General features: G+C 35.0%; 1 protein-coding gene across 22 annotated transcripts in view; it reads left to right on the forward strand.

The window, feature by feature from the left end:
- Nucleotides 1-27,662, forward strand: part of BAZ2B (bromodomain adjacent to zinc finger domain 2B) — a 382,464-nt gene that overhangs the window by 226,983 nt on the left and 127,819 nt on the right. For all 22 annotated transcript variants that reach the window (XM_060016702.2, XM_060016712.2, XM_060016708.2 and 19 more), the window contains one exon: nt 24,677-24,823. In XM_060016702.2, coding sequence (XP_059872685.1) covers nt 24,679-24,823 — 145 coding nt within the window. In that variant the 5' untranslated portion in view covers nt 24,677-24,678. The remainder of the gene's footprint in view (nt 1-24,676; nt 24,824-27,662) is intronic.

Here is a 27,662-nt window from a genome sequence, read left to right on the forward strand (position 1 = left end):
CATCAAGATTTAAAATAACTTGATAGTGTTTATATAATAAACATGTAGCTTTGTAAATCAAGTTCTGTTTACTAAGGCAGATTTTGAAACATTTTTGCTGTCTGTGTCTTTGTTTAAAATATAACCTTTATAAAAAAAAATATATATATATAACCTTTATATAAGATTGAAGAGTAGACCCAAACAAATTTATGTGAAACTTTGTTAGAGAAATATTCTAGACCTGTACTTTTATGTATTTGTATATAGTATTTTATATTTATATGAAAAAGTATCTTATTGTGTACGCTGGGTGGAATCTCATTTATCTATCCTCTATGGGACTCCGATATACGTCTTAAGAGAGAGATGTTCAGTGAGATTCATAAAACAAATGTGACTCAACTGACCCCAGGGTGTCGCTATGTTTTAAGTAAAGTAAAATTAGCTAGCAAAAATGAACTAGTAGACCCTAACTCCTTACTTTAGCGAATTTGAGAAGTTTGGTATAACTATGGAAAAGAGTTTATTAGCACAAATAGGTCACATGAATGGCAAGTTACTTTTTTTTTTTTTTTTTTTTTTGGTTTCAACAGTTTATTAAAATTCGGAAATGAGGACTAGGTGCCAACAGAAGACACTCTGTACTGTGTGCTTTACAAGTCAGGTTTCTTGAATGATAGATAGGGTAAATTACTAATCAAGAGTGATGCTTTTCCTTTAATTATCACATTTATAGTATATTTGTAATATACTTAGACAAAGTTAAAACAAAGTGTAGACATTTATTGTATTCAATTTACTTGACCAGTTTGTGGAAGCTTTTTGAAGAGATTTTCTGATTTACTTTTTTAGGTGAATGAATTTTTAGAATTAAAGAGGTCTTCAGCTATTTATTCAACAAATATTCTTTGAACACATTCTATGTGCCAGGACTCTTCTAGGCTTGTGAAGATACGGTAGTGAACAAAATGGATATATTAGTCAATAGTCTTGTGGGGGAGTCAGACAAATTAGAAAAATAAATGAAATATTTTAGATGGTAATAAGTGCTAAGGAGAAATGGTGCTGGTGATGTAGTGCTGATTTTTAAATAATATGGCCAGGAAAGGCCTCATGGAGAAGGCAATGTGACAGGACATTTGAACATCCTGAACTAAACTTTCAGGAGAAGGTTAAAAAAAAAAAAAAAAGGAGCATTACTGGTGTATTTTAAAAAGTAAAGTCCCAAGCCTATGGGAAAACTATAGTCTAGAGATGTTAAATTGCCCAGTGTCACATGCTATTGGTTAGTGTCATAGCTGCAAATGGAATTCAGGCATCCCTATTCCCTATGCTCTTTTCTTCCTTGTCATTTTACTCTTATTTGGGGATATGAGGATGAGGTGAGGTTAGTTATTAAATATGTTATTGTTAAACCTTTCTGCTATTTATTTAGAAGATCTATAATCACCTAAAAATTGATATTTTAGGTAAGAAAACATAAACAATGATAAAATGTGTTGCTCCTAAGTACAAAATTACAGAAGACCAAAAAGGATAAGTTAATATTCATACTTAAAACAGAGTGGGTACTGCTTGAAAATAAGAATGAGTAAATTTTTCTACTATTATGGTAGTGGGATTAGGTTAAGTGATAAAAGACTTGGAATGCAAGATAAAGACTACTTTGTATTAACTTTAACAAAGTTATGGGAGTTGTCCAACAAAGCAGCTGGGAAACACTGGAGTTAGTATAGGGTATCAAAATAGTTTTCAAGGGAAGCCAAGGTCTTACACAATAAATGAAACCATCAAATCAGAAAAATGAGGAAGAATGAAAAGTTGATAGTAGTGACAGCACTAGAGTAGAATCAAGTAGAAACAGGAGAGCGGGTTCAAAATTAGGCTCATGATTGACAAGTATATGTCTGTCCCTCTTACAGGTCCTCAATATTTGTTGTTGACTTTGGAGTGATAGATTAAAGGAAATGTGTAGGCCTCGTTGGTCAACATTTTTCTACTTCAGAAACTGAAAATGTATAAGCAGTTTGTGTAGTTATTGACAAGTATATTTAAGAAAACTTACTTTAAAGTTATTCCGACATAAACAATTTATAAGAAGTAAGGAGAGACTTTTCTCAATCTTAAGTTTCTCATTTTTTTTAACTGACTGATAGATATTAAGTCAGAATTCCTCATCTGTAAAATTGAAGTAATAATGCCTGATCTACCTACTTCAGGGTTTGTCCTTAGGGTAAAGTGAGAATATATGCACATACTTTTTTTGGTAAATTATCAAGTTCCATATAAATTTTAAAGATTATTATACATTTTCATTCAAAGCCTTTTATTGAGGTCTTACATTCTAGGTTTAAGGCTGTAAAGGTGATCAGCAGTAGTCCCTGCTTCTCAAGGATCTCACATCGTGGTAGGAAGTCAGATATCAAAACAGAAAATTGCTGTACAGTGTTGTAAGTGCTTTAATTAGGGAATATACCAGAGCAACAAGAAAGGAGTACCTAAGACTACCTCAGTGAATTAGACCTGTTCCCCAGATTAGGTAATAACATGAGATGAAACCTAGAATGTGTATAGGAGTTTAACAGGGAATAAGGGAAGGACATTTGAGGGAAGTGAACACCATGTACCAAATACATGGCATGGATACATGGGAGACCATATTATATTTGGGGAAATGGTGAGAAGTTTAGTTACTTAGTGTATGAGAAGAGAGTGACACCAAAGATGAAGTCACAGGCCTCATTAAGAAGAGCTTTTTATGCCAAACAGAGGACCTGGGATTTTATCGTGTATTTGATGGAGAGATAATGAAAGATTTTTTTAAGTGGTAGAGTGGCAGGATCAGATTTTTATATTAAAAAGATTACTATTAAAATAAATAGGATTGCTGTGTCTGCGTGGAGGAGTGGAGAAGAGAAGCAGAGGGACCTCTTAGAAGGCTCTTGCAGTATTTCCAGTAAGAACTGATTTAGGATTATGCTAAGATGATGGTGGGAATAGAGAGAAGATATTTAGGAATCAGAGTCAGCAGAAGAGAGTGAATAATTTGTGGTTTAGAATCTCAGGCTTATTTATCTCTGTTAAATCCCTCTATTATAAAAATCTAGCTGGTCATGTGACTATTGGAATGAAGTTGTGGAACAAGTCTGGTAAGTACTTAGGAGCTTATATGTTGGATAAACCTGTTAGTTCCCAAACTGAATTAATGTAACTTTAGCAAGTTAATAAATTATTTCTGTATCTATCTCTGTCTCTGTCTCTACCTCTGTCTCTGTCTCTATATCTATAGAGAGGGAGAGAGAGGGAGAGAGGAGGGAGGGAGGGAAGGAGGTAGAAGGGAGAGAGGGAGAGTGATGTAAAATTAACTAAATGGATGAGTGCCTGAGTTTGATAAGTGAAACATGAAAGGTCATACTACATTCTACATTTAGTCTTGAGGGACATTCTACATTTAGTCTTGAATATGGAGGCTAGAATTGAGAATACTGATTTTTAAATTTCAATAGAGAATACATTAAGTCAAATAGCATTTTATCAACATGAGATCCAAAGGTTCTTGTTTTTAACAGCTTTATGGACATACAATTCACATACCACACAATCCACCCATTTAAAGTATGTAATTCAGTTTTTAGTGTATTCACAGAGTTGTGCAACCATAACCATAGTCAACTAAAACATTTTCATCATTCCCAAAAAGAAACCCAATTACCATTAGTAGTCATCTCCCATTTTTCCTCAACTGTCCCATGGCCCAAGGCAACTACTAATCTACTTTGTGTCTTTATAGATTTGCCCTTTCAGGGCATTTCATATACATGGAATTATGCAGTATGTGGTCCTTTATGATTGGCTTATTTCACTTAGTATAACATTTTCAAGGTTCCTCCATGTTGAAGCATGTATCAATACTTCATTCTTTTTATTACTGAATAATATTTCATTGTATAGATATAGCACATTTTATTTATCTGTTTATCAGTTTATAGTCATTTGGATTATTTCCACATTTGTGTACAAGTTTTTGTGTGGACATATGTTTTAATTTCTCTTGGGCATATAATTAGGAAAAGGATTGCTGGGTCATCTGGTAACTCTATGTTTAGCCTTTTTTTTTTTTTTTCTTCAATTTTTTTTTCATTTTTTTTTTTTTTTTTTTTTTTTTGCGGTACGCAGGCCTCTCACTGTTTTGGCCTCTCCCGTTGCAGAGCACAGGCTCCAGACGCGCAGGCTCAGCGGCCATGGCTCACGGGCCTAGCCACTCTGCGGCATGTGGGATCTTCCCGGACCAGGGCATAAACCTGTGTCCCCTGCATTGGCAGGCAGACTCTCAACTACTGCGCCACCAGGGAAGCCCATATGTTTAGCCTTTCGAGGAACCCAAATATTCTTAACTTTTGAACATTTGAAGTGGAATATTCAGATGAGCATTTAAAGTACAGACAGTTTTGTAGTTTCAATAGAAATATATGGTTCTATCATACTACATTTATCTTAGTAATCAGTAAGCTATTTATAAAGGATACTTAAATTTTTTTTATCACTTTAATGCTTGTTTTTAGAATGATCTTATTATTGAGTTGGTACTTTGTAGAAATACTAAAAAAATGGCTTATAGTTGTATTTATTATATCACTATATTTAACAGTTATATGATGTTTTCATGTATTTAGTGCAGGTCATGTTAAGACACATTTGAGATGTATACTTAGAGCCTTGTATTATGAAAGTAGGCAGTTAAATTCTCTCTGAGCAATGTTTTGAAGGGTCTTGAATCTTCCAAATGAAAAGTTAGGAGTATTATTATATTAATATTTTGGCCTGTCGGTGCAATAAGGAATGGACCATCTATATGCAGTTCAGAAAATAATAAAAAATTAAGAGGAAAATGGAAGAGGCATATTTGAAAGGATGTTAGTGCATAATTTGACTAAGTTTTATAGCTAAGAGATGGTATAGGGAATTATTGTAACTATTTGTGAATTTTTAGAAATTATTGAAGTCATAAAGGAGAAATCTTGGTCTTTAAATTACTAAAAAAAGTTATACTCTGAACAAAATTAATTTTTTGAATAATGAAAGTTATAAAATTATGCATTATCTTCTCAGGAAAAAGCAATTTTACTATTTTGCTTATCTAAAAACTAAACTGAAAGTGTTGCTGGTATCTAAAAACAAAATTTTAAATTTTAGTATTATCTAAAGCTAAAGTAATGATAACACTCTTTTGAGAGGCAGATTGACAGGGGATACTCTAATATACTTCTTGACCATCTATTCAGATTTACCTGTGAAAGAAATCTGCTTGGGAATGAAAATGCTCTTGACATTTTTAACTTATTTTTGCTCACACTGAATTTATGAAAGAAATAGTATTGACTTTTAATGAGCTATTTTCTCACTCTTGTATATTTAGTTTGAAGAAAATAAAGATATTTGCTTCTGAATTTTGGCCAAACACTCAAGAACAAAGTACCTAGCAGGAAATGTGCTAAGCATTCTCTTCACAATTGCTCTTTGAAGGAGGTGTAATTAATCCGTTTTACTGATTTAGAAACTAAGACTCAACAGACATACTGGCTATGTGTTGAATAATATAGTGAATTCATAAAACAAATACAGTCCATGTAATTAGTAGCTTCCTGGGTAGAAGCTAAAATGCTCTATAGTTCAAAGATGGGAAGTTGTGGCCTAGGATTAGTCAGATACAGCTTTATGGATAAAGTGATTCTTGGGCCTATATTTGAAGGAATATAGTATTTAGATTGTTGAAAGGGAAAACAGAATAGGTAAATAGCATGAGTAAAGATGACAAAAGAAGACTAAACATGACATTTGTTGTTAGGAAGTTTTCTACCAGTCTCAGTTGCAAATAACAGTAACCCACTAAAACTCAATTAAAAGGATAGGTACTTGGAAGGCTACAGAGAAGTCTCAGGGAATATAGAAAAATCAAAAAGGCAGTCTAAGGAAAAGTACCTGAGATTGACCATACTCTTATCTCCTCTCTCTCAGGACCACTGACCTCTCTGTACATGTATTCTTTCAACATTTTTCCCAACCCACTTTTCTTTAGCTTGTATATCTTTAGGCCCATAGCCTTTATAATCTCCTACTCAACAACAACTTCCCCTCCTATTAGTTAAGACATGTGTCAGGGAGAATCTGATTAGATCATAGCATCTTTCAGAGGCAGCTAACACATGTCATAGATTTACGGTCAGCCATTATCTCCTTGGGTAATGTCTGGTTCACACAGCTTTGACCACAGGAGTGGGGTCATATGACCCATTGTTGAGGGTCAAGAATTACCGCAGTAGCAAAAAGTCCTGTCTGGTACCTTAGATGGTCTGTATAGAGGAAGCATGAGTGAAGCACAGGGAAATCTCAGTGGGGCATGGACCTCCTACATCCTGGATGTGGGTGAAGGGTAGGATTTTGCCTTCAGGGAAACTGTCATCATATAAAAATTACTTCAAGGCAGAGATCTTTTTTTCTTCCTGGTTGTTTACTCTATTAGTGATGTTGTATCTCCCCAAACTCTTAAGCTTTTGCACTCCCACCCTGCCTGCCCACCCCTCTCATCACCCTAGCTCTTCTTTCCCACTTTTATGTAGTATGTGAGGAGGTGGATTTAAAATTTTTCCTTCCTGTATTTTCAACATATTTTCTGAATTTTGTAAAGTTAGCACATACATTTCTCTTTACTAGAAAAAATTTTTTTAATTTGTAGTAATTTATATTTGGATTAAATTATGGTGAGAATAGTGTGAAATGAAGATTATTTGATGATGAACTTTTATAAGGGAAAGATTAGACATTCATCTTTATATTCTAGCAACTAAGCCATTATATAATTTTGTAGTAGATGATCAATAATAGTTGTTAAATGAATTAGCAATAGGCCAGCTATAAGAGGCAGAGAGAGAATGAATCCTTTATGTAAAATAATTTTTCCTTGAAATTTTACTAGAATTCTCAAATTTCTCATTGTCTTTAACTTCAGTAGTATTGAGTTTTTAAATGTATTTCTTCTTTAATTAAAATTTATATACAGTTTTGGGTACTCATCTCTTTCTCCTACTTTACTGTAATATGAGATACTGCCATGTGGTCTCTGTAGATATTGAAATTTACAAGTATAGATGAACCATAAATGTAATCCTTAGAGAATAATTAAAAGTATATAAATATCCTGTATATAATAAAACAATTATAAATCTGTACTTAGAATTGGATTCTAGAATGGCAATTTATTTTCAGAAGCATTTTACTTTTTCATACTAAACGTTTTATTATTTTCCTGAATATGAGAAAATGTGTAGCTTTTAATATAGAAATACCTAATCGTTAACAAAATAAAGGATAAATGTGATATCTTTCCACTGCATATTTGACTTATTTTCCTACTTGACTGTTTGCTCATCGACACATATGGCCCCCCAAAAGGCTACCCCAACTCCTAAGTCTATACCATCTTTCAATACCTGGTATCACTGTGACAGTCACATAGCTCAATTTCTTGCAAGTAAGAATCTGTTTAACTTAGCCTTGATTAGATTTCCACCATTGCTTCAACCTGTTAGACTCTAAAACCTTGAAGTAGACTACTTAACGTAATTGACTTATTTGTTATATCCCAAACACCTAGCATCCTTCATGGTTTAATAAGTGTTGTCTGAAAGGTTGAACATAGAATGTTTTCATAAATGGTTAAACTTTGTATAATTGATGTCCCTTATAGTATCTGGGTGAAAGAACTTTGATCTATCCTTAATTAGCTAAGTGTGCAGAGTAGAAGACTAGTATTTAGGTGGCATCCCAGGTGCCCAGCAAATATAATGCCCCATATTTCTTTGTCATAGGCTGGAAAATTAGCAGTATAGATCTCTGGGTCCTAAAGGAATTCTAAGAATTTTGTATAACCACTTTCACTTTAATGGACTGTTTACAAAAAGCATGAATTCTGCTAGTGTAGTAGTATACACACAAACACACACAAGAGTGTATATATAGTGGTATATATAGTACATATATATAGATGCTATACTAGTATAGCATCTAGTATGACTAGGGATTGTAAAATCCTTCTGTGTTTGCCTGTAAAAACTGTACATTATTGGGAAGCCACATAGATCAGCGTTTTTCAAACTTCTTTGACAGCAACCCAGAATATTTCACTTTTTATGACCCTACTATGTGGATGGATTTCATGATCCTCTGATGGGTTATTACCCACAGTTTTAAAAATATGGCTGCAACTTGGACTAAAGAATTCAGTAAATAGGAATGACTTAAAATTTGAGGATTGGTAGCCAGTGTTTCCTGTGTATTATTTATCTTCTGTCACTGGAGTAGTGGGTTTTTCTGAAATTCTGATATAAGTTCTAGTATAAAGAGTAGTAGTTCACCAAGTCTTTAGCTTCTTTTCCAACTCTTGAGAGATCCTACCTATACCGAGTGTCATCAGCATCAGTGGAGGGGCAAGGGAAAACCCAGGCAAAGAAATCCTGTATCTGCTCCTGTTCTATGAAGCCACTTTTTTTTTTTATTTTTCTGTTTAATTCTGTCTCTAACTAAACACATTGAGAACTTTTAGCAGGTATATGTGTATCACCTCTTCTGCAAATAATAATTGGACTTACAATGTTGTGGATAGAATAAAACGCTTCATGGTTTAATAAGTGCTGTCTGAAAGGTTGGACATAGATTGTTTTCGTAAATGGTTAAACTTTGTATAATTGATGTCACAATTGTGTTAGGGATATTTTAATGGAAACATTTAAGAAGTAATGCAAGATGTAACGAGAGAGTTATTTGAAGTTACCTTCTAAGTGAATAGTTCAAGTTTTTAAGTGAATAGTTTATAAATAACTCAACTCCATTTTAAATAATCTCCAAGAGATTTTAAAGATATTTTCGATATTTTGGTAATATACTCTGTAAACAAACCACGACAGCATGATAATAGTTTCAGTTTCTTCATGGAGGTTACTGCTGACCCAGATAACTTCTTGTCCATCAACCTTCCTCTAGAAAACTTTAATAAGGTAGTATCTGCCCTAAGGCTGCCAACTCATGCTTTGACAGTTTTAACAGCTGTAGTTACTCAGTATGAAGCAGGCTACCTCACTAAGCAAGATTTCAGTGTCTGAGGGAAGAGTATCATTTAGACAAGTGCTATAGAACAGAACTTTCTATAATGATAATGTGATGTCTGTTGACCACTTGAAATATAGCTAGTGTGACTTTTAAATTTTTAGTTTTAATTAAGATTAATTATCTGCGTGTGGTTGGCTAATGGCTACCATATTGGACTGTGCAGATTTAGACATTGCTTTTGATACACTGGTCTTTGGTTCATCAGAATTGCTTGTCTAGTTGAATGATGTCCATAAAAATTGGAATGAAATCTAATGAAAAGACTTGATTTTTAAAATCTAGTTAGAGGTATAACCACACAGAGGAGAACTATTTAAGGTGACTTAAATATTGTAATTTGACTATATGTCCCTAGTGGACTATATTCTGAGGACCAAAATCACTGTGTTTTCAGTGAACATATTCTTGTATTATTATAATTTTGGTATTGTTATTCTGAGGCTATTGCTTGTATATTGTGTCATAAATCAGATGAGTAATTCTGTGTTGTAAAAATTGATCAGGTACAATAAAAATCCTATAGTCCTGAGTTTAAACTGAAAGTGTTAACAGGACCCTAGTTGTAAAAGAATGAAATACAATTAAAAAAACCATTTTTTTCTATGTTCCAGGCCTGTAACCTAATTTCATATACTCACAATAGCTGAAATCTTTGCTGAGGCTTGCACTCATGAGGGTACACTCTTCCATTCTTACTCCCCACAGTTATGTACATGTTCTTGACCCCTTATCATGTCTGACCCCTTAGTTCTTTTAACCTTTTGACCTGATTTACCCATTTCTCCCATCCCTCTTCCACCCCCTACCTACGGAAACCACCAATCTGTTTTCTGTATCTCTGAGCTTGGTTTTGTTTTGGTTTTGAGATTTCACATATAAGAGAGATCATACAGTGTTTGTCTTTCTCTGACTTATTTCACTTAGCATCATGCCCTCAAGGTTTATCCATGGTGTTACAAATGGCAAGATTTCATTTTTCTTATGGCTGAATAACATTCCATTGTATATTTATTTATCACAATATTTCTTTATGCATTCATCCGTCAGTGGACACTTAGGATTATCCCATATCTTGGGTATTGTAAATGGCCCCGCAGTGAACATGGGGGTCCATATGTCTTTTCAAGTTAGTGTTTTCATTTTCTTAGTATAAGTACCCAGAAATAGGATTGCTCATAGTATATTCTTGGCTCCATTGTCATAAATTAGTTGACCATAAAAATTGCTGGGCTCAATTCTGTTCCGTTGGTCTATGTGTCTGTTTTTTAGGCCAATACAATGTTCTTTTAATTACTATAGCTTTGTCATAAAGTTTGAAATTACGTAGCATGATGCCTCCAGTTTTTTTATTCTTTCTCAGGATTGCTGTGGCTATTCAGGGTCTTATGCGGTTCCATACAAATTTTACAATTGTTTGTTCTGTTTCTGTGAAAAATGCCATTGGAATTTTGATAGGGATTGCATTGAGTTTGTAGGTTGCTTTGGGTAGTAGGGACATTTTAACAATATTGATTCTTCCAACTCATGAGCACAGAATATCTTTCCATATTTTTGTGTATTCTTTAATTTCTGTAATATCTTATGGTTTTTAGTATACAGGTCTTTCACCTCCTTGGTTAAATTTATTCCTAGGTATTTTATGCTTTTAGTTACACTCATAAATGGAATGTTTCCTTAAACTTCTAGTTCAGATAGTTTGTTATTAGATTATAGAAGCACAACAAATTTTTGTGTATTGATTTTGTATCCTGCAACTTCACTGAATTTATTTATTAGTTCTACTAGTTTTTTGATAGAATCTTTAGGTTTCTCTCTATGTAGTATTATATCTTCTGCAAATACTGAGAGTTTTACATCTTCCTTTCCAATTGGGTTTACTTTTACTTCTTTTTCTTATCTCATTGCTGTGGTTAGACCTTCAATACACTATGTTGAATAAAAGCAGTAGGAGTGGGCATCCTTGTTTTGTTCCTGATCTTAGAGGAAAAGCTTTGAGCTTTTCACCATTGAGTATGATGTTAGCTGTGGGCTTGTCATTACGGCCTTTGTTATGTTGAGGTTATGTTCCTCTATACCCATTTTGATGAGTTTTTATCATAAATGGATGTTGAATTTTGTCAAATGCTCTTTCTGCATCAAGTGATATGATCATATGATTTTTATCTTTCATTTTGTTAATGTGTTGTATCACATTGACTGATTTGCTGATGTTGAGCCAGCCTTGCATTCCTGGAATAAATGCCACCTGATCATGGTGTGTGATCCTTTCAGTGTATTTTTAAATTCAGTTTGCTAATATTTTGTTGAGAATTTTCACATCTATGTTCATCAGAGTTACTGGGTTATAATTTTTTTTCTTGTGGTGATCCTTGTCTGCTTTTGGTATCAGGGTAATGCTGGCCTTGGAAAGTGAGTTTGCAAGAGTTCCCTCCTCTTCTATTGTTTGGAAGAGTTTGAGAAGGATTGGTGTTAATTCTTCTTTGAATGTTTTATAAAATTTACCAGTAAAGCTGTCTGGTACTGGACCTTTGCTTTTTGGAAGAGTTTTGATTACTCATTCAATCTTCTTGCTAGTAATCAGTCTGTTCAGATTTTCTATTTCATCATAATTCAGTCTTGGTAGGTTGCATGTTTATAGGAATTTATCCATTTCTTCTAGGTTGTTCAATTTGTTGTTGTTTGATTCTTTGTAGTAGTCTCTTATGGTTTCTCATATTTCTGTGGTATTAGTTGTAGTGTCTCCTCTTTCATTTCTATTTTATTTATTTGAATCTTCTCTCTTTTTTCTTAGTCAGTCCATTTTGTTTACTTTATTTTATTTTATTTTATTTTGGTCATGTGCACGGCTTGCGAGATCTTAGTTCCCCGACCAGGGATCGAACCTGGGCCCCCTGCAATAGAAGCACAGAGTCCTAACCACTGGATTGCCAGAGAACTCCCCAACTTGTTTATCTTTTTTTTTTTTTTTGCGGTACCCGGGCCTCTCACTGTTGTGGCCTCTCCCGTTGCAGAGCACAGGCTCCAGACGCACAGGCTCAGCGGCCATGGCTCAGGGGCCCATCCGCTCCATGGCATGTGAGATCTTCCCAGACGGGGGCACAAACTCGTGTCCCCTGCATCGGCAGGCAGACTCTGAACCACTGCGCCACCAGGGAAGCCCTTGTTTATCTTTTTAAAAAACCAGCTCTTACTTTGATTGATCTTTGCTCTTGTCTATTTACTCTCTATTTCATTTATTTCTGCTCTAATCTTTTTTTATTTCCTCCCTTCTACTAACTTTGGGCTTTGTTTGTTCTTCTTATTCTGGGTCTATCAGCTATAAAATTAGGTTGTTTATTTGGGACTTTTCTGGTCTATTGAAACAGGCATTTATCACTGTGAACCTCCCTTTTAGAACTGCTTTTGCTGCATCCCATAAATTTTGGTGTGTTACATTTCTACTTTCATTTGTCTCAGATATTTTTTTACTTCTCCTTTGACCCATGGTTGTTCAGTAGCATATTTTTTAATCTCCACCTACTTGTGAATTTTCAAGTTTTCCTTGTGTAATTAATTTCTAGTTTCATGCCATTCTGGTTGGAAAAGTTGTGTGACATGGTTTCAATCTTCTTAAATTTATTAAGACTTATTTTGTGTTCTAACATGCAATGTATACTGGAGAATATTCCATGTGCATTTAACAAGAATGCATATCCTGTTGCTTTTGAATGAATGTTCTATAAATATTTGTTAAGTCCATCTGGTTTAATGTGTCATTTAAGGCCAGTGTCTCCTTGTTGATTTTCTTTCTGGATGATCTATCCATTGATGTAAGTGGGTATTAAAGTCCCTTACTATTATTGTATTGCTTTGTATTTCTCCCTTTAGGTCTATTTATATTTGCTTTACATATTTAGGTGCTGCTATGTTGTGTGCATATATATTTACAAATTTTTAAAGTTTATTTTGTCTGATATAAGTATAGCAGAGCTACTCTAGCTTTCTTTTGGTTTCTGTTTGCATGGAATATCTTTTTCTGTCCCTTTACCTTCAGTCTATGTGTGTCCCAACATCTTAAGTGAGTCTCTGGTAGGCAGCATATAGATGGGTGGGTTTCTTTCTTTTTTTTTTTTTTTTTAAATCCATTCAGCCACTCTACATCTTTTGATTGGGGAATTTAGCCCATTTACATTTAAAGTAATTATTGATAGATATGTGCTTGTTGCCATTTTGTTAATTGCTTTCTGGCTGTTTTTGTTGTTCCTCTCTGTTCCTTTCTTCTTCTCTTGCTCTTTTCCTTTGTGTTTTGATTACTTTTTTGTGGTATGCTTATATTCCTTTCTCTTTTCCCCTTGTGTATTTACTATAGCTTTTTGCTTTGTGGTTACCATGAGGCTTACATAAAACAACACATATCCATAACAATCTGTTTTAAAGTTGATAACAAACTTGTTTGATTTCATTGTAGAGCTCAACATTATTACTCTCCCTCCCTCACCTATATTTTATGTTTTTGGTGTGCTGTTTTGCATAATTTTATCTTGTGTATCCCTTAATTAATTATTATAATCATAGGGTTTTTTTTTACTACTTTTGTCTTTTAACCTTCATACTTGCTTTATAAGTGATTAATCCACTACCTTTATTATATATTTACCTTTCCAGTGAGATTTATTCTTTCAAATGTTTTCTTGTTACTAATTTTTTTCAGCTTAGAGAACTGTCTTTAACATTTCTTATAAGGCAGTTTTAACTCCTTTAGCTTTTTCTTATCTGGAAAACTTTATCTCTCTTTCACTTCTGAATGATAACTCTGTGAGATAGAGTGTGCTTGGTTGGAAATTTTTTTTTTTTTCAGCACTTTGAATATATCATGTCAGTCCTTTCTGGCCTGCAAAGTTTCTGCTGAAAAGTCTCCTTATAGTCTTATGGCAGTTCCCTTGTTCATAAAATTGTTTTTCTCTTGATGCTTTTGATATTCTCTCCTTGTCTTTAACTTTTAATATTTAGTTATAATGTGTCTTGATGTGGGTCTCTTTAGGTTGCTCTTATTTGGAGCTCTCTGTACTTCCTGGATATGGATATCTGTTCCTTTCCCAGGTTAGGAATTTTTCAGCCATTATTTCTTCAAATAAGTTTTCTCTCCCTCTTATCCTTATGGGATTCATATCATGTGAGTGTTAGTCCATTTGATGTTGTCCCATAAGTCCCTTAAGCTGTCTTCATTGATTTTCTTTTTGTTTTGTTGTTTGTTTTGCTGCTTTGATTGGGTGAGTTTCCCAGGCTTGTCTTCAAGTTGATTGATTCTTTCTTCTGCTTCATCTAGTCTACTGTTGAACCTCCTCCCCCCACACCTCACCCTGTGTATATTTCATTTCAGTTCTTGTATTCTTCAGCTCCGTGACTTCTGTTTGGTACTTTCTTGTATTTTCCATCTCTTTGTTGAAGTTCTAACTGAGTTAATTCTTCTCCCCAGTTCAGTGAGTATCAGTAGGACTATTACCTTAAACTCTTTATCACATGTATTACTTATCTCTGATTTTATGCTTTTTTCCCCCCTCAGGTTTTATCTTATTCTTTCACTTGTGACATATTCCTCAGTTTCTTCTGCTTGACTCTCTGTGTTGGTTTCTATATAGTAGGTGAAACAACCACCTCTCCCATTCTTGAAGGAGGGGCCTCTAGTATGAGATGAACTTTGTTATTCAACACTGCCTCAGCTCTTGGTTTTCTCTCCAACCTTTGAGCTTGTCCAAATAGCCTATTTTTAATAGCTCCCAGCAGTTGAGAATGTTCTAAGATCTGTCACTGTCCTAAAGGGGAGGATCTCAGCACCTAGACCCTCAGACATCAGCTTTTATAAGTATGCAAATATGTACAGTCCTGTGGGAGAACAAGTATAAGCCCTGCTTGCCACTAGAGCCAGGTGATCTGGAGGTGTCCCCTGGGCAGAAATCACAAAAGTCAGACCTCCAGATGAGTATATTAGCTCTTTTCTGGGTTTTACCAGCAAGCTGGAGTAAGGCAGTGGGAGAGTACCAAGTCTGCCCCTCAGGCCGGAGTTTCAGGACAACCAAAGAGGCCTTCTTACAGAAAGACTGGGGACTGTGCCTCAGTTCACTGTCTGCATAGTGCCATGGTGATGGTAGCCTGTCCAGAAACGTCTCTGCCACAGTCCCATAGGATGCAAGAATGCAACCTCCCCGCAGCCACCAGAGCCAGGTGATGAAGAGTGTTCCCTGGGTGATAGCTGCAAAAACTGGGCCACCAGACATAAAATCCAGGGCATCAGACGTTTGTAATGTTCCCCTCCAGGAGACACTGACATTGTGAAGCATGGCAGAGGGTAAACACGAAGATAAGGCCTGCCCTCTGAGGTGTCTGGAAAGGATTACAGTCAGCCCCCAGACGCATGTTTATTTAGAAGCCTGCCCCTCAGTCCACAGGCATGATGATTAGCTAATAGGCCTTCAGAGAAAGACTGAGCTCCTGGGTCTGTTGTCTCTTGCTGTGCCCCTGTGCCCTAGAGGTGGTAGCTATTTAAGAACTCTTTCTTCATGGGTTATAGTCCTGTGGGACCCACAGGCATAAGCCCTACTGGTCACCAGAACCAGGTGATGTAGAGGGTCCCCTAGATGATACCCACCAAAATTGGGGCACCTTCCTGGAGATACTGGTGCTCTGGAGCACAGCAAAGGGAAAATGCAAAGATGCAGCTTGCATCCCTGGTGAGTATTCCAGCACTCTCCTAGAAGTGTGTGTTAAATTAGGTGTCTGCCCCTCAGGTGAGAGCCTCCTTCATTTTTTAAGTCTGGACACCATACACGGCCTCTTAGCTGGGCCCTGGGGTCCGAGCATGTGAGTTCTTTCAGAGGGCTTTCTCAGATCTCTGCAGTCCTGTGGGTCTCGAGACAGGAACCCTACTGGTTTTCAAAGTTAGATTTTTTAAGGACTCATGTCTCAAGCATCTGGGATGCCCGATGTGGGTTTTGAACCCTCAGCTCCTCAGGAAGAAGCTCCAGGTTTTGAGTTCCTTCTGCATTGTGGGTTGCTGCAGCAATGGTGGGGTTTATGGTGGGGTTTCATCCCAGCCTCTCCTACCATCTTTGATGTGTTTTTCTTCTTGTTTGCCCAATGTGTAGTCATCATCCACCCAGACTTTAGGTTTTTTGAAAGGAAATTCTTCCATATATAGCTGTAGGCTCAGTGTGGCTGTGGGAGGAGGTGAGTTCGGGATTTTCTTATGTCACCATCTTGAACTGGGACTTTTGCACAACATTCTGAAAGATAATTTCTTGCAATAACAAACCTGTAGAAATCTTTTTAAAAATTAGTTTAACTGTCATTAATACTAGCACATTGTAAATCATTCAAGTGGTTAAAAAAAAGAAAAAGATATATAGTGAAAAAGAATTCTCGCATCCTAGATTAATTCCCTAGTCTCTTTACCTACAAGGAAACACAGTTGCCAGTGTCTTATATATTTTTCCAGAACTATTCTGAGCATACATTCATGAGAATATATCCCTTTTTTTCTTTTTCACACATGAGATCTTGCTATTTCTATTCTTCCTCACTTTACTCTTTTCATTCAGCAGATTAGCTAGTCTAGATCTACTTCATTCTTTGGTAGCAGCTGCATAGTATCATAATTTAACAGCTTCTTACTGATGGAATTTTTTGTTTGTAAAAGTCTTTGCAGTTAATATGTTATAATAAATATTCTTCACGTGTATCTTTACCCATATGTGTGATATGGATAAATTGAAGACTTTTGAACAGGAGAGTGATAATATTAGATAGAGTTAAGGTGACCAGGACAAAACTATTTCTGCATTGGTGTTCATAAACTTTTAGGCTAATTTTGTTCTTTAAGAAGTATGCTGTTTTCCCTGTTAGGTTAGCTCTGCTTCTTCCCCATTGAAACGCATTATTTATTCTAGTTTATCAGTCATGTAGTACTTGGCATCTTTCTTTCCTTGACTTCTGAGTATATGTAGATATTTTACATAGAGTTACTTGATTTTGGTTTGTTACCCTGTTTTATTTTCTCAATCTGTTACTAATCCGCCTCAGTTACTATCCAGAAATGTCTTAGAAATTTCAGTTAATTGTAATTGTGTTTCTTAGTTAAGCAAAGATTTGGGTCTTTTTGCTTGTTCTTTGGGACCCCTTGCATTTGTAGGTGAAAGGATCAATTAATCAGACATTGTCTCTCTTTTAATCCTTCTAACATTTGTATCCTTTTTAGATATTGTTAATTCTCATCAGTATTTAAATTCACAGACTCTACCTACAGTTTAGTTGATCTGTATATGTTAAATCTTGTTCAAATGTTTCTTTAATATTCTTTTATATCCTTTCTTGTATCTTAGGATAACCTCTTCCTCACAGATAGCTCGTTGCAAAGGAATACTTAATCCTTTGGATGGAAAAGTTTACTCCTTGAATAGATATTTACTGAGCAGTATGAAAATCAGTGCTTTACTCTTGGCTAATTTTCTCATCATCAAGTCTCTTGAGGTATAAATAAAACAAGAGTAAATCTTTAAAGATTTAACAGAAATCTGTAATTTAGAATGACATACATTTGAAGACAGAATGAAGGCAAGTGGTAGGGAGGATGAGGGAAATGAGGAATTAAATTGTTAAATATGTTAATGGAATGTGAAGGTTTTTGGTTGTTGTTTTGTTCTTTTTCATCAAATTGATATGGATTTGAGGGCTAGTTTAATTCAATCCCATCATTTTTCTGGTAAGGAAACTATTATGTAGAGGTATTGTCAGAGACTTGCTCCAGCTCACAGGCTGCAACCAGAGCACCTGACTGCCAGCCCACTTTTGTTTGGGGATGTAATTGCTTGACTGTTTACTGTAGTAGTTAAAAATGTGTCAAGCGGCAAAGGAAATTGATCCCTTTCATATATTCTTGTTTTAAACTACAATGTATTATACTTAATAAGTTGAAATGACTATTTCTGAAAATGTAGGTAAATAAAAATGTTATAAATAGAATCATTTTCCTTCAAAAATATTATACTCAAAATAATCTTGTTCGTTGTCTAATAAGGTATTTCTGCCTCATCTCCTATTTCTCTAAATCCTTTAACAGAAAAATTTTTGTTGCTTATTTTTTGTTTTGCTATGTAATATTTTGAAGTATTGTTTATCCAAATATTCAGTTTCCTGTAAGTTATTTTTTAAATAGTTATATAGGGCTTCCCTGGTGGCGCAGTGGTTGAGAGTCCGCCTGCCGATGCAGGGGACACGGGTTTGTGCCCTGGTCCGGGAAGATCCCACATGCCGCGGAGTGGCTGGGCCCGTGAGCCATGGCCGCTGAGCCTGCGCGTTTGGAGCCTGTGCTCCGCAACGGAAGAGGCCACAACAGTGACAGACCCGCGTACCGCAAAAAAAATAAAAATAAATAATAATAAAAAATAATAGTTATATAAAAGCCTTTGTCAGAACTTTGAGAAAATAATTGATTTATAAAGCTCTAGTGTTAGTGATCCTGCTAAAGCAAAAGAAGCAGCATAGTGACTGTCTCCTGATATTCTTTGCAATTATTGTTTTTCACGTGAGGTTATATTGTAAGGAAAAGTGAGTGTTCGCCAAATCTACTTTTGTGCCTTGAACTCCCACAGAGAACTTTTGGTATTGTTAGCAAAGATAAAGACATTCTAAGAAAACTCTTTGCAGGAGAAATATCTGTCTATTTATATATTTACTTTCTGAATCTTCAGTCTATTCTATAGCTATACTTTTAAAGGATTCATGCAGGTGAAACAGAGGGCAGCTGATCATGTTTATGTTTTGGAGCCAACTTGTCTTGCCCGTCCCTATTTGCACCTGTTCACATTTACACCTAGCAGCTGTCAGTGTTCATAAGCTCTATGTTTACAGAAAAAGGAACATCTGATATGTGTGAATTTGATTAGTATTATCATTAACAACTAATCATTGAATTTTTTTGGCGTGTATAAAATCATCATTCAGGGAAGAAGTTGTTGTGGTAATTCTGATTTTTGTCTGTTCTCAGAATTGTTATAGGTAAATATCATCTCAGTAAAATACAGTAAATTCATGTTACCCAGTGTGCGTGAACATTATGATGTGCATTAATTGTATATTATACATGATCAGTTTTAAACAATTAGGACGAAATGTAAAATAATAAACTCTGGCAGTATGCTGATAAAGATAGGTTGAATATAATTTTATCATTTATTGCAGTGGCAATAAATCAGCTTGAAATATCTTCTTATAATTATAAAGAACTGCTACTTAACAGAAAGTTTTGGTTGATTGAATTCCAAGTAATACAGTTTTTGATACTTTAGATCAGAATTTCTTAACCTTAGCACTACTAACATTCTGGGCCAGGTAATTATCTCTGTGGGAATGTCCTGTGAATTGTAGGGTGCTTAGCACTATCCCTGCCTGGACTCTTTCTATGTGATACCAGTAGCACCTTCTCAGTTATGACAATCAAAGCTGTTCCCAGACATTGTCAAATGTTTTCCTAGTAGATGAGGGGGTATTACAGCATCACCTCTGGTTAAGAACTACTGCTTCAGACCATGGGAAAGATCTCTAATGGATCAAATCATTTAAAATCCCTTCATCATCACACATTTTTCACCCATTCACATCAACAACTTTTTTTTACTGTAGTGTTATATGTTAAATTTCAGTTGTAGTAATCTTTACCCTACCTGATTAGCTTTGTAAATAAGAAAATCCTGAAGTTATACATTAGAAAATATCCTCTCATGAATGGCCTTAAGCTAAACGACATACCTACTAATTGATATCCTCCCATAGGTGAGTGTGTTGTGGTGGGGATCATGTTCTTACAGTCTGCTTATTTTTATCTTGTGTTTGGGCTGGTTTTGGCCACAAAGAATTGATTGGATGGTGTTTGTTTGGAACGTGAGATGAAGGTAGTATTCTTAACACACAGAGTGAGAATGAGAGGCTATTACAGGAGTGCAAGTATCAGATCTGGATGCTTTGGCCAGAACCGAAATCTGGGAATAGGTGGCTCTTGGATCCTATTTTTATTTTAATGAATGTATTTTTCTAAGATGGTTTGAATAAATGGATTTCTGCCAACTTTTATGCAGTATGCTTGAATGATGAATAATAACTCATGTGATCACAGAGTAAATTTTTTCAACTGATAATTAATATGTTAATTTTCATTTATATTTGTGCTCCAGGTTTTTTTTGAAAGTTTTGAGGTAAAACACCTTGCCATTTGTACTTATAGAATTGTGAGGCTTTTTTTTTTTTTTACTTGTTTCTTTTATTTTTTTTTATTTTTAAAAAAATTGTTTTACATCTTTATTGGAGTATAATTGCTTTACAATGGTGTGTTAGTTTCTGCTTTATAACAAAGTGAATCAGTTATACATATACATATGTTCCCATATCTCTTCCCTCTTGCGTCTCCCTCCCTCCCACTCTCCCTATCCCACCCCTCTAGGTGGTCACAAAGCACCGAGCTGATCTCCCTGTGCTATGCGGCTACTTTGTGAGGCATTTTTAAAAAATGTTTTAAAAATATTTTATTTTATTTATTTATCTTTTGGCTGCATTGGGTCTTCGTTGCTGGGGCTTTTCTCTAGTTGCGGTGAGCGGGGACTACTCTTCGTTGCGGTGCGCGGGCTTCTTATTGCGGTGGCTTCTCTTGTTGCGGAGCACGGGCTCTAGGTGCACGGGCTTCAGTAGTTGTGGCACGTGGGCTCAGTAGTTGTGATTCGCTGGCTCTAGAGTGCAGGCTCAGTAGTTGTGGCGCACAGGCTTAGTTGCTCTGCAACATGTGGGTTCTTCCCGGACCAGGGATCGAATCCATGTCCCTGCATTGGCAGACGGATTCTTAACCACTGCGCCACCAGGGAAGTCCCAAGGCATTTATTTTAAATTCTTTATTTTTAAATTTTTATTTGAGTATAGTTGCTTTACAATGTTGTGTTAGCTTCTACTGCACAGCAGAATGAATCAGCCATACATATACATGTATCCCCTCCCTTTTGGATTTCCCTCCCATTTAGGACACCACAGTGCATTAGAGTTCCCTGTGGTATACAGTATGTTTCCTCCAACAGTTGTCTATTTTATACATAGTATCAATAGTGTATATGTGTCAATCCCAATCTCCCTATTTTAAATTCTTATCATAATTTATCTGGGTAAAAAATGTCAAACATGCTATGCATATACATATAACCTATAAATAGATGTGACTCAGAAATATTTACTTGAAATGAATAATCTAAAAATACCTTTTACTGCCACATATACCCATGGATAATTATATGCACAGACATTCATTTATTAAAAACAATTGCTGACAGTTATTGAATGCTAGGTATTCAGAACTTTATATGCATTATCCCATTTAATCTTCCCAGTTATATCTTCATACTACTCATGAGGAAACTGGAAGTTCACTGAAGTTACATAATTTATAAGGTCATAGCTAATAAGGTTCAGATACAGTTTTTAAACCCAGATAACATCTATTATCAAGTGTCTTGCTGATACAATGTAATCTCTTTCTTTATTTCTTCAAGGTCTAAGTTTACACTCTTCAATCCCAATGCATACACATATATATATATATATATTATATATATATATTTCAAGTGCTTACTGTATGCCAGACTTTGTTTTTTCTTTTCTTTACTTTTTATTTTGAAATAATTTTAGACTTAAAAAACAGTTAAAAAGCAAATACATAGTATTCACCTATATTTTTTACCCAGCTTTCCCTAATGTTATTAATTTATATAACCATAGTACAATTATTAAAATTAAAAAATCAGAAAATTTACATTGGTACAATGCTATTAACCATAAACTACATATCTTTTATGAATTTTACCAGTTTTTCCATTAATGTCCTTCTTCTGTTCCAAAGTCCAATCTGATCCCACATCATTTAGTTGTTGTATCTCCTTAGTCTTCAACCTATGGCAGTTCCTCAGTCTTTCCTTTTCTTTCATGACCTTGATACTTGATGAATACTAGTCAATTATCTTGTATATGGTCTCTCAGTTTGGGTTTGTCTGATGTTTTCTCATGATTCAATGGAGGTTATATGTTATTGGGAAGAATACCACAGAGGTGATATGCTCTTCTAAGCACATCAGAGGATACAGGATATCAATATGTTTTATTATTGGTGATATAGTTTCCCCACTGTGGTGTTTGCCCTTTTTAATTAGTATATATCTTAAAGGAGATAGTTTGAGACTATGCAAATACCTTGTTTCTACTCAGACTTTCACCTACTGCTTTTAGCATCCTTTGGTGCACATGTATTTTAAACTTTCTCCTTTGAATAGTTCTTACAATATGGCAAGCCAATGATTGTTTTGTGAATTATTCACTGTTACAAAGGCATTGCCTTCCTACCTTTTAACTTTCAAGTTGGTGGCTAGGATTCTTTCCAGAGTTAAGCTTAACAGGGAACAATAGTAAATAAAATCTGAATTCAATAATATTTAACTTAAAAAGAAAAACTTGAAAAGCCAGTCCTTGTTAATGCAGGCATAAAACAATCTTCATTCTAGAGTAGCAAAGGCTAGAGTGGATTTGTTAAATTTCTTTAAAATGAAAAGAAAGGTATCTATAAATGAACATGGAATAGTTGACCAAATTTTGAGTTACTAGAACTAAGAAATACCTATTAAAACATGAGAAAAAAAGTTTTAACTTAAGGCCAGTGTAACAAAAAGTACTTTATGTATGAGAGGAATACTGGCTAGAAATATATATCTGAGATTAAAACAGTTGAAATAAAAGAATATATGAATAATGTATATAATAGAACTTCTAAGGAAAATGGCTGCATAAGCCTGTTTTTTAAAAAAGAGGTAAACTTTCCCCACTTAAATGAACAGCAAGAACAACCAGAATAAATGAGAAAACTGCACTTTTACTGAAACTGAAAAAGGCCCCCAACCTCATACTACTAGCTCTAGTTCTACTCTTCTGTACTGCCAGGTTTCAATTTTATTTTACCTTTAAACAGTGTTATAACAAAGGAACTATTTGTGCCTTATTTCTATAGAATAGAGTCTTAAAAGTAGATTGGTAGGGCTTCCCTGGTGGCGCAGTGGTTGAGAGTCCGCCTGCCGATGCAGGGGACGCGGGTTTGTGCCCCGGTCTGTGAAGATCCCACATGCCGCGGAGCGGCTGGGCCCATGAGCCATGCATGGCCGCTGAGCCTGCGCATCCGGAGCCTGTGCTCCGCAATGGGAGAGGCCACAACAATGGGAGGCCCACGTACCGCAAAAAAAAAAAAAAAAAATTGAGATATAATTCACATATAACATTATATTAGTTTCAGGTGTACAACATAATGATTCGATATTTGTGTGTATTGTGAAATGAACACCACAAAAAGTTAATATCCATCACCACACAGTTACAAATTGTTTTCCTTGTGATGAAAACTTTTAAGATCTACTCTCTTAGCAACTTTCAAATGTACAATAAAGTATTATTAACAATGGTCACCATGCGGCCCATTACATCCTATGACTTACTTGTTTTATAATTGGAAGTTTGTACCTTTTGACTCCTTCATCCATTTCCGTTCCAGATTTTTAATATCAACATAAACTATTACAATAAGACCAATGTAAGGTTGTACCCAAAATAGCTAAGCAAATTAATACAGATGCTTAGAAGTGGTTAAGTCATTATAAATGGATCATACTAAAGACATTTTGAGACCATAGTTCAGACTAGACTCTAGTATAAACTCTAAAATGTATTTGTCTATTTTGGGCAGGACTTACTGTATTGGGGATTACCAGGTCAGATTCATGGATGTTTAAGACCTACAACTATATTGGTATCTGGATTTAGAAGACAGGGTTACAGTTCACTCAGACGTGGTTGTATCTTCTTGATTCATTAAGATAATATGGGTATTATGATGTAAGTGAGTAGACCATGAGATGATTTAAGAAGAATAAGAAGTTAATATGCTAATTTTCCTAAAGTTATGGCAACACACAGTTTTATCAAGTTACTGTATTCAAATGACTATTATTATTATTTGTGTGTGTGTGTGTGTGTGTGGTATGCGGGCCTCTCACTGCTGTGGCCTCTCCCGTTGCGGAGCACAGGCTCCGGACACGCAGGCTCAGCGGCCATGGCTCACGGGCCCAGCCGCTCTGCGGCATGTGGGATCTTCCCGGACCAGGGCACGAACCCGCGTCCCCTGCATCAGCAGGCGGACTCTCAACCACTGCGCCACCAGGGACGCCCTATTATTTTTTTATATAAGAATATTCTGCAAGTCTATTAGAAGAAAATTTGGTATACTTAACATTAAACTTATTTCATAAACTGGTATTTTAAATTGTATTTTATTTATTTCATATTTTATCTCTCTGAAGAACATGTATTTCTAAACTTATTTCATATTTTAAAAAAGTATTCCTAAAAGTTTGACTTATTTTAAATATGTTTAATTCTTTTGCTTAATTCCACTATTTAATACTGTAAATTAACATTTGTCTCCCTCCCATAGATATGGAGTCTGGAGAACGGTTACCGTCCTCAACAGCCTCCTCTGCTACACCAACTTCATCTTCTATACCTTCTGTGGCTTCATCAGTTTCAAAAGGCGGCCTTTCCACTGGAGCTGCTTCACTTAGCTCTACAATCAACCCATGTGGTGAATACCCTTTATTAACTCAATTTTAGAATGCCATCCTTTTACTAATTTGCATTCATAGTGTTTTATTGAACTCTGAATCAAATGTTCTCATTACATCTGTTGATCTGTTGAACAATGGCTAGGTTAAACATTTAGTCTCTGCTTTTTCTGTATTTTATCAGCACACTGGAGTAGCACTGCTTATTCCATGTTTTCTATGATTTTTAGAAGCTTTGAGAGTTTCATTTTAATATCTTCCTTTGACCATTTTAATTAATAAATTAATACATGCAAACTCTTTTAAAAGAATAGACCCATGAGGGAGTGAAGAAATATAAAGGAATCCTTGATGGTAAGATAAGGTCCCAATGCCATGGACCATTTGCCCTAAATTTGCTTCCAGTATTCGAAATGACCTTCACCAAACCCCAGCTATCCTAGTTCACAAGATGTATACTAAGGCATATCATTTACCTGATGGAAAATATGTTTAAAGTTTTAAATATTTTGAAAAATATTTTAAGATATTTGACAAATTTTTCTTAAACATGAATGAAGTTTATACTGCTAAAAAGGGAACTTTATTTCAGTAGTGAAAATATCCTCAGTTTTAGTTTTATGTGGAAGGTACTTTTATTTACCCCTCAAAATCACTTTTTGCCCAAACACGTGTTTGGATATTTGGTAGAATACTTTCTTTTTTTCAACTTAAACTTGATTAACTTATTCCTTTATCACTAGGAAGATTTTTAATCTTAAATATATTTTATCTTATAGATTATTTCATATGTTTAAACATTAGAACTAAACGATATTTTACTTTTTAAAAATTAGATTTATAATTTTGGGTAAATGAAGTACGTAAATATGGAATGTTTGCTGACAAAATACCCTAGCAAATTGTCAAATATATATTTATTGAATTATTCTGATTTTTTTCCAATCAATGGAATGACAAGGATGTCATTTTATCAGAACAATTTTCTAACATTTTCTTAGTGATTATAAAATAACTAAAATAAAATACCATTACATTTAAAAAAATAAATAAAATTCCTGTTCTCCCGCACCTTGTACAATCTTGGTTAAGGCATTCATTTAACAACTTCAACCACATTTCCCTTGTGTATAAAATGATGGCTATATATAAAATGATGAATGCCTTTGATGATATGCTGTGTTCAAAAATAGTGATACCATGGTTGGCATTTTACCTTGTTTCTTTGTCTAAATGATTGCACACAGCTGTACTTTTGTAATTATTCTTTCGTGCTTTTTATAACTCTTCTCCTTTCGTTTGTGTCAGCTCCTTTCATTGTGTTCCTCCCATCTGCTGTCTTTGTATTTACTTGTGAATTTGTATTTAAAATATATAATATTTCTAGGGAAATGTCCTTTTTTTTTTAATGTTGAAGCTTTCACTCCTTGAGTACAGAGCCTTGAGTTTTCTGGACCCTTTGCTACCACCTATTTCTCACTTAGTTTTCTGAATTAGTGACACTTGAATTGTTTATGATTCTGAGTAGTCACCTGTTGGGCGCTATTTTTTGTTCGTGGTAGTTGAGAGTTGCAGAAGGGTGGGGTATGCTTAGTTGCTGAATAACATCAGAAATTTCCTTATCTAGAAAGGAATTAGTTTTCATCATTTATTTGCAAGTAAAATAGGTTGTTGAATTTTTATGTGGAGATACTTAAATTGAATGAAACTATAGTTTATTTCAATGTTTATTCCAAAATATATCACTTATTAACACATTATATCTTTAGTACCTACAGCATGAGTTTTTTTCTTTCTAAGGAAATTATTTTTTGTTTTTAACATTTGCAGTGTTGTGGTTTATGTTTAAAGTAGAGCCTTACAAGGCATGGAGAATGCTCAGTTGTCCTGCATAATTCAGTTTATCATATTTTCCTGTCTTCTCTTATTTGATTCATTGTTTTTGGCCTAGTCGTTGTCTGTAATTTTCTCCTTTTAAAAGTAAAATTATAGAATGATAATGCGCCTAGCCTCTTTATTTTAAACAATTTGAATCTCCTCAATGTTTTTGATGTATAGAAACAACAAAAAAGAATTTTCATATGAAAAATGTCAAAACCTCACCAGTTCTTTAATGGTCCCTTTGAGGACATTCTTTTGTTTTAAACAGTTATTTTAATTGGCCTTTCTCTATCATCTTCATTAATGATATTTCTGTAGGAATTCTTCTGAGTTACAAAGGATTTAATTCAAGCCTACTTTCGAACTTTGAATGATCAACTAATTTCTTTTGAATCAACACCTTGTCAGGGTCTGGGAGTATACATACGTACTGTTACTATTATGATGCTAGTAGAAGATGTGAGACTCCTAGGTCAGAGATTTTATTACTATAGCATAGCAAATAGCATAAACATCATGTTGGCATTGGCTCCCCATGTCTCCCAAGTCCCACAGGGGCAACACGGAGGGGCCCAGTTGAATCTTATACATATAGTGGAGGTTGTGTCACGGCTTAGGCAACCCACTGCTTTTATAGTAAATGAAAGCAAAGCCGCTCTTTGTCTGGAAGGAAATGTTACCTCATCCATCAAGGTTGCTCACTGCAGTCCTGAGAAATGGCCCAGTTTTAAAGAATGGTCAAGACCTTGCATTCTTGGCAACAACATGCAGGGACCTTGGAGGACTGTCTCTCACAACACACCTTTAATTTTATTATAGTAACTTGGATAGAAAATAACACTGCAATAAAGATTGATTAATCTAAGGCTCTCTGCATATAGTGGGTCTTGTCAGTCTTAGAAGAGTTATATTTCTTTTCCCTTTAAAGTATAATTTTTAAAAAATAACTTGCCTACTTCTAAATAATTTTGGACAGCT

This window comes from Delphinus delphis, chromosome 7, assembly GCF_949987515.2.
Source record: "Delphinus delphis chromosome 7, mDelDel1.2, whole genome shotgun sequence".
NCBI classification, from domain to species: Eukaryota; Metazoa; Chordata; class Mammalia; order Artiodactyla; family Delphinidae; genus Delphinus; species Delphinus delphis.